This window comes from Sycon ciliatum, chromosome 12, assembly GCF_964019385.1.
Source record: "Sycon ciliatum chromosome 12, ocSycCili1.1, whole genome shotgun sequence".
Classification (NCBI taxonomy): domain Eukaryota; kingdom Metazoa; phylum Porifera; class Calcarea; order Leucosolenida; family Sycettidae; genus Sycon; species Sycon ciliatum.
This window is the reverse complement of record NC_088654.1, coordinates 18,884,745-18,893,235: the sequence shown is the minus strand read 5'-3', so window position 1 is coordinate 18,893,235 and position 8,491 is coordinate 18,884,745. Positions and strand designations below refer to the sequence as shown.

General features: G+C 49.0%; 1 protein-coding gene across 2 annotated transcripts in view; it reads right to left on the bottom strand.

Annotated features, from left to right (window-relative positions):
• The window catches only part of LOC135828449 (uncharacterized), a 20,527-nt gene extending 12,036 nt beyond the window's left edge, over positions 1 to 8,491 (bottom strand). Inside the window, exons 1-2 of one of the 2 annotated variants that reach the window (XM_065340901.1) lie at positions 7,755 to 8,491; positions 5,025 to 5,281 (exon numbers count right to left, since the gene is read on the bottom strand). In XM_065340901.1, coding sequence (XP_065196973.1) covers positions 5,025 to 5,281; positions 7,755 to 7,812 — 315 coding nt within the window. In that variant the 5' untranslated portion in view covers positions 7,813 to 8,491. Of the gene's footprint in view, positions 1 to 5,024; positions 5,285 to 7,754 lie in introns of both variants that reach the window. The other variant, XM_065340900.1, reaches the window with a different exon arrangement.

Genomic DNA, 8,491 nt, shown 5'->3' with positions numbered 1-8,491 from the left:
AAATATTTCAAATTTGGCTGGAACGTTTTGAGAATAGTTTTCGGAATATTGCTCAGGATCGCTCCACAATTACTCTCATATAGTTTCTAAACGATTGGATAACAGACGCCCAATTTGGAAAAATTTATGCACAAAGTGATCACAGATTTTATGTGGTATAGATGCTGGCATAACGGTTTTTGCCTAGGTACGCGTCTATAGTTTTGAAATGGACTGTAAGTCTCGCTCGACTGTAAGTCACACCCCCTTTTTTACCCTTGAGTTTTAATGTAAAAAGGTGCGACTTATATTCGGGGAAATACAATATTATTTATTTTTCATCGGAAGCTTAACAGTGCAGCAACACAAATATTAAGAGGCCGATGGGGCAAAAATAAAAATAGTAAATATTTAAAAGGGGGAGGGGAGGTAGGATCAGTAGTTTTCGAGCTCCGTAGTTTTTCGCAGGTTTTGTAGGAGCCAGCCGGCAGCAGGCCGGTCTGGAGCAGGGTAGGGACTGGATAGTTTAAAATTAGGTAGTAGATAGTTAGAGCGTTCCAAAATGCCCACATCCGGTGAAAATCGCAGTTGGAATTCGGTCTCTCCGAAAGTTCTAAAGAGGAACACGGGTACTTTCCACGTTCCACTGCACACGAAAACCCTCGAAGTTGCTGAGGCCCTGATTGAACATGGCTACACCGACCTGATATCCGTGCAGCTGACTAGTAACTTGAGCTGCAAGGCCACGTTTCATTCCCGAGACACTCTGACACGACTTTGCCGAAACGGTTTCCATCTCATGTCAGTGGAAGTGCGCGTCACTCAACTGGTGCCTGATTCCGTGGAAATCCAAATCCACGATGTGCCCATCTGGGTCCAAGACGACGTTATTATCGAAAGCCTGGGTGTCTTTGGATCGGCCGTTGGGCCTCTTCGCCATGGATTTGTCAAGACGAAATCAGGGCTCGCCATTGCCACTGGTGTCCGCTTCGCCACATTCTCTCTTCGCCCCAACATGCAGATTCCGTCGTATGTGAAAACATCTACGAACAACTTGTTTCGTGTACGCTACGAAGGCCAGCCTGCAACCTGTCGTAAATGCTCCCAACCGGGACACATCGCCGCAGCTTGCAAACTCGCCACAGGAACGACATACGCGAAGCGAACCGCGCACACCAGAACAAGCGCGACTGCAACTGTCGGAGTGCAACCTGGTGAACTTACCGTACAGACCGGAGTCCAAAACGAGTCGCCAGACTCGGCACGCTCCAGCAGCAGCACTGCCAGCAGGCCCAGCACCAGCCCGAGCACTCTCTCGAGTATTGGATGTAGTACGAGTGCAACTCCTGTGGGGTCAAATGTTGGAGAACCCGCAGTCAGCACTGAAGTGTTCGAAACGGATTTGAATTTGAAAACTACGAAAGTCGATGAGGGGCCTACTGAGGTTACTTCAGCGTTGAAAAACCTGACAGATACTGAGCCAGACATGTCGTCCGCACAGGGATCGCTGTCAAGCATGACAGCACACCCCAGAACTCCCCTCGCGGACGTCGAAGTAGACATTGCAGAGCGAGATCTAGAACGGACAGAGAGACTCCTATCAGAAGTGGCATCAAACATCAACACCGAAGCGATCCACACTTGGTTCACGCCTGAACGTCGAGGCAGGAATGCCAGCACTGAGTCCTCACCAGAGTTGGCAACTGGGGTGAAGAAGAAGGATTCCCGGAAACCAACAAATCTAGCTCCAGGCTCACGATTTAGTCCGCTTGCCAGAGTCTAATCGTGACTTGAAAAAAAAAAAAAAAAATGCAGAACTATAACTATAATGTAACACCCACAGCACCACCTACCTCCTCGACCCAGTCACTCAGTGTGGGATTTCTGAATGTGTGTAGTGTTCGGCGGAAGGTAGCAGAAGTTCAAACGTTCATCTCAACACGAGGCATTCACGTTCTCGCAATAGCCGAGACATGGTTGACTCCGGATGTGTCCGATCAGGAGTTGTCCATCCCGCACTTCAAGCTATACAGAAGAGACAGACCTGATCAGCGAGGTGGCGGAGTTGCTGTGTACTGTCATGAGTCACTGGCTGTTCGACAACGGGCCGATTTAGAGTGCGAGCTAGAGATGCTGTGGCTGGAGATTCTAGCCCCGGGTCGACATGGAACGCTCCTCGGCTGTTGTTATCGGCCGCCAAATAGTTCTGCTGCCTACTGGACCGCACTGGATCAGAACATTGAGCAAGCTGTTCAGGGATGTCAGCAATCCACTGTGCTACTTGGCGACTTCAATGTTGATTTTAGCAATCCAACTTCTCCATCTGCATCCCCTTTGTACAACATTCTTTCCCACTACAATCTCTGCAATTATGTTACATCTCCAACACGGGTCACGGCAACATCATCCACGATGCTAGATTTGTTCCTTTCAACCTCCCCATTGGATGGTACCTGTGAAGCAATACACTTAGACATAAGTGATCACTTTGTTGTGCTGGCCCGGCTGAACATTCACACACACCAGCACGTGTCATCGTCAGTGAAAACCACCAGACGTCTCCATCGAGTAAACTGGGACAGTTTCAGTATCGACCTCCAGAGGAAACAGCAGCAAGACTTTGATGCCCACAGCAATATCCATGATATGGTTCATTCTTTCACTTCTTCTATCATGTCCACACTAGACCAGTATGCACCATTGGTACCCCAGCGTAAACGCGCACGCCGCCCGTGCCCCTGGCTGACTGATGAGCTTGTGGGTGCAGTTCGTAAACGTAATCATTTACACCGGCTCCTCATGAGAGATCAAGCGAATGTACAATTGCGTGATCAGCATAGAGAAGCTCGGGCCATGGCCCGTCGACTCGACAGGAAGCTGCGCAACCAGTTCTTCACTGAACAATGCCGAACGAGTGACCAGCGCAAACTGTGGAGAGTGTTGAATGTTGTAACTGGTCGTCAAAAGAAAGCCCAGGTCCCACAGGCATCCCTACAGGATCTCAGTGAAACATTTGGTAGTGTCGTACATGACCCAGCGCGTCCCGCCACTCTTCAAGCTCCCTTGGGACCAACCCAACAATGTGGTTTCTCTGCTTTCCAGCCAGTCGCAGTTTCTGCCGTCGAGTCCTGCTTGAGTTCTGTGGACCCAAGTAAGGCGACTGGCAGTGATGGTGTGCCTGGCCTACTTCTACACAAGTTCTCCTCAATATTGGCACCCAATCTCACCAAAATTATCAACTATTCGCTCAGAACAGGCCAACTTCCTTCCACCTTCAAATCCTCACATGTCACCCCTCTGTTTAAGGGTGGCGACCCAACCTCACCTACAAACTACCGCCCAGTTTCCCTGCTACCCATCATCTCCCGTATTCTGGAGGCATTTGTAAAGAAACAGCTCACCACCTATCTCGAATCAGCCCACCTTCTACCCACCAGCCAATTTGCCTATCGTAAACAACACTCCACAGAGGATGCACTTGCCCTCGCAGTCAACAGATGGTCTCTAGCCAAATCTCGACGAGAGTACACCGGAGTTGTGTTCGTAGATATGTCGAAAGCGTTTGATCGCGTTCAGCACGAGCGTCTTCTGACTGAACTCTTCTCTTTTGGCATATCTGGTACTCCACTCACTTGGTTTGCTGATTACCTCTCAGGCCGCTTCCAGCAGATCAGAGTTCAAGGACATCTCTCTCCTGCCGTTTCTTGTTCTCGTGGTGTCCCACAGGGCAGCGTTCTTGGTCCCCTGCTATTTGTCTTGTACACTAGCACATTGAGCACGATCCTGCCACCGGCGGTAAACCACCAAGAATTTGCGGATGACATTACTCTCGACTGCTCAGACACCGACCCCACTGAAGTATGCCGAACCCTCAGCCACGCAATCACAAGCCTCGCCACGTGGCTAGAAGATATTGGTTTGCTGCTGAATGCAGCAAAAACTCAGCTTCTCTTCATAAAGCCCCGTGGCGCAGATGACACACAGCCTGAGGTGTTCTGCCATGCTGACAAACTCGCTATCACACCTTCGGCTAAGTATCTCGGGGTAATACTCGATGAGGAGCTGTCCTGGAAGCCCCACATTGCACACCTGAGCCGCAAGACTGCTAGGACCATTGGCCAGCTCTGGAGGCATGGCCAAGGACTCAGTTTGCGCGCCAGACGCACTTGGTTCCTCAGCATGGTCCTCTCTCAGCTATGCTATGGTTCTAATAGTTTTGTTCCTGGGCTTTCTGCCCAGTTGCTTGGACGTCTGGAGAAGAGTTTCAAAGCCGGCATTCGCGCAACCTTGCAACAGCGCTTTCTCACCCCCACCGCACCGCTTCTGGCACTTCTTAGTATAGTCAGCCTGGCACACACATACACTCAGAAAGTTCTAATCTTTGTACACCGCTGTATCAATGGATACTGTAGCCCACTCCTACAGCAACTCTTTACAACGACTGCTCCAAACACCGTGCTAAACGATCAGCGCATCACTAGGGGCCAAGTTTCCAACTTGCTCCAAGTCCCTTTCCTTCGCGGGCCTGCTGGTCGCTCGAGTATGATGTTTCACGGCAGTATTGCATGGAACGCCCTCTCGGCTGATGTAAGATCGATAACTGCTGCCGATCAATTCAAGAGAGCCCTATCTGATATTGACGTACTTAACTTGTAAACTCTATGCCAACAGTCCAACACCCCTCGCCGTACTTCATGTTCCCTGGACTGCTAAAAAGTGTCCCCATCCAACTAAGTCTGCCAATGTTCACACATATATTCTCATGAAATGCTTCCACTACATTTTATTTGTTATCACATTATAAAAAAATTCACACAAATTGAGTGTCAGCATACACACAATGTCATAACAAACATTTCTATAATAATAATCGTACCGCTTGCATGTCTTTATCTCTATACATTTCCTCATATAATTTTCTTCATCTTTCTGTGAGAACCGGACCTATAGGCCGGTAAGAAGGCAATCATGCCTGTGCAATTGGTGAAGTAAAATAAAAGTCAACAACAACAACAACAACATGACGAGAAAAGAAGGAATCCTACCTGCCAGTATTCTTGCTTTGACTTGCCGCAAGGTGACCAGCCACCGTAGCCAATGTGGGTATTGAGCCGTGCGTCACCCGGATTATACGTGACGGTTGCACCCTTCGGCTTCCGCAGCTTCCTGCTGTAGGATGACGAGGCGGTGATCAGCTGTGACGAGAGCAGGCCCGTCGCCACGCCAAGCTCCGTGTCGCACGGTGCTGATGACGGCTGTGAGTGTGTGAACGAGACGACGCTCAGTAGCATCAGGATCAGTACTACTGTTGAGTACAGGAACAAAAACACATGGCACTTAGTGACTCAGACCCGGACAGGGTAGACTGTACCAGTAGAGGCATAGTAGTTGCTGCTGTGTTCTCCTTTATTGCATATACATGTACATACTGATAGGCATGCCAGAATTGCTTAACCCCCCCCCCCCCTCTGAAGAACCCAGCGTACGCCCCTGGTAGTGGGCCAGTTAATCAGGTCATGACCGGACCCACTTGTTGGCCATCAACGTACGTGTACTGCTTAGAAGGTCATGTGTACCTGCTATATCATACACAAACTGTATGAAAGGCTATGGGATGGCAGGACCAGTCAAAAACTGCTTCCGGCAGTCCTGAGTTTAAAAGCATGTTCAGTATAGATTCGGATGGTGAGCCAATTAAATTATTGTGAAAAGAAGAAGGACAAAATGTTACGAGCTATGACTAACTGTCCACCAACGTAACCAGATCTTATACAGTCAGCGACTGCGACAAAATGGCACAAAACTGACAAGGAGTACTTACACATTCGGCGACCTGACACCTAGCTCCAACACTTCTCCAAGGCGCAAACCAACAGCCTTCCAACTTGGAAGGCTCCGGTTCGGAAAGGTCCAAGAGGGGAAGGAAAGTGCAACGAAGAACAGCACGAGCTACGCATCACGGCAACAAAGAATGCCGAAAGTTACTGGATGATGACGAAACTAGTAAGACATACCGGCCTTACTACAACTCGACGACGCAAAGCAACAGACCACCCAACTTGGGAGGCTCAAGTTTATGTAATAAACGTAGAAAGGGGAAGCTAAGCGAAGACGAATTGTGACAAACCGAAACGTCAACATCCTACTGAACTCCACTATCATTTTGCCATTTTGTCGGACTCGCTGACTGTCTAAGATCTGGTTACGTTGGTGGACAGTTAGTCATAACTCGTAACATTTTGTCTTTCTTCTTTTCAGTATAGATTATAGGCCACGTGGAGACCGCTGAAGTGCTCACACACCAGCACAAGTCTGCAGTAAGAAATGAGTTGGCTTTAGTTACAGTAAAAGCTGGTGTAAGCGACCTCTGGGTTTAGCGACCTCTGGGTTTAGCGACCACCTGCTCTTAACGACTGTTTTCCATGCACGGACAGTTCTACACAGAGACTGTGGGACCTGGTTCTAAAGACCACCTGGCTTTAACGACCGTTTTTGCTTGCACCGTGGGGTGGTCACTTAAACCAGGTTTTACTGTATTTTGTGTATCCTCAGCGCATCTATACTCGTATGTCTCTTATTCGGACATCGAAGGTACGGGCACCTCGGTCTACCGGGAACCATGTGGGTGACTTTTAGTGGTAATATTACTACTCTTTTGCCAAATGTTAGTGGAAATAGTGACACCCTAATGCCAGATCTCTGTCTGGCCTTTCTCCATTGAAGCTTGTGTGATTCAGAGACACAGTACGAACATTTCAAAGCTCTGGGCAGTGTCCAGTCGCACACCGCCCGCATAAACGAGATTTGAGTGTAGGCGTATGTTCAGAATAGATGATAGACCAGGTGGATACCGATGAAGTTCCGAGATGCATGCAAATCTCTAAGAGGAAAGGGTTCAACTACAGTTGTTTAATCCCCAGGTCACCAATTTAGTTGAGGGAATTCGTTCAGAGATAACATCATGGTAGTAGACCCACTTTGAAAGTAGACCTGGATTGCTCATTTCGCCTAACCCCCCAAACATGCAGTTCGGTATCAAGTTTGACCAGGGCATTTCATCCCCTAGAGGGGTTATAATTATGTCAGTGTGACCGGGGGGGGGGGGGGGGGGGGGGGGGGGGGAGGGGGGATAATACGGTAAATGACCCCCCCCCCCCCCCCCAATCCATGAATCTGTCATGATCATGACAGATTCATGAAGCCCAAGCGTGCAAGAAAACTTGACTTCATTACTCTGGGAGATATGCGAACTGTTTTTATCCAGAAGTCTGAGCGTGATGAAATGAGAGAAAAAAAGGCTGAACCACCTGTCCACAAGCCGGGCTGGAGTTCCAGATATTCAGGGCTAATCAATACTGCCGACTCGACTGACACGCTCGAACAAAAAGTTGTCAAAAACTATAATATAATAATTGATGATTTTGCTTTGGCCCTCGCTTCTTACTACAGTAAAACCTGTAACTAAAGAACACCGTGACTAGCGATCAGCCGGGTACTACAGACCACTTCGCCAGGCACGGACGGTCTCACGTTCATATTATGGTTGCGCGGTGCAAACCTCTAACTAAGGACCACCTGCCACTAAAGACCGCTTTCTCTGGCCCAAGGGGTGGTCGTTAGTTACAGGTTTGGTGTATCGATGATTTTGCTTTGCCTCCCGGACGGTCGAAATCTTACGAAATTTCGTTGTGCGCAACCTCTCTATTACGTGCATACAATGGTACACAAACTCAGTACAGTGATATTTTGAAAAAAATTATTATTTATATTCTCACCTGAAACCACGAATCGCCATGATGCCATTGATGGAGTCAAACCTAATCGCCGCACCATTGTCAAGGCTGCAGCGGCTGCATCTGGCTTCGCGCACGTAACGACTGCTGCCGCTGCTTACTGATAGGGCTCGGTAGCCGGCTCTCCACTACTCTCCTCGCTGGCGTGGCAAGAAGCAAACTATGGTAATCATGCAGTTTAGGGTCCCAAATTATTTCGCACTTTCCCAGTGTTCAGTGTACTGTCACACGCGTTTTCAGTGTACTTTCACATCATGAACTTTATTTTCATGAAAACCGAGGACAGGTCAGACTGGGTACTGCTGGTGAACACAGCGGAGCAGGGAGCCGAACGTGTTGTCTTCCGCGCGAACTCTCTGTCTCCACACGAACTCGCAGAGGTACGTCGGGAACAACTCTCGCGAGGTGCCGAAGTTGCGCTTCAGCTGGCGCTTGGCCCGCATCCACATGTTTTCCACGTTGTAGGTGTGGATCGTTCGGTCGTCCGGATCAACAAAGTTGTCGTCGTGGACGACGCGTGCTGGTATGCCACCGTCGATGTTCCTGATCTGCGCGTATGCGGCCCAGCCGTCAGAGATGATGCGTGAGCCAGGCAGAATCCACAGGAAACAAAACTTTCACACGAGAAAAGAAGAAGCATGGTGAAAGTACACTGAAAACGCGTGTGACAGTACACTGAACACTGGGAAAGTGCGAAATAATTTGGGACCCTAAACTGC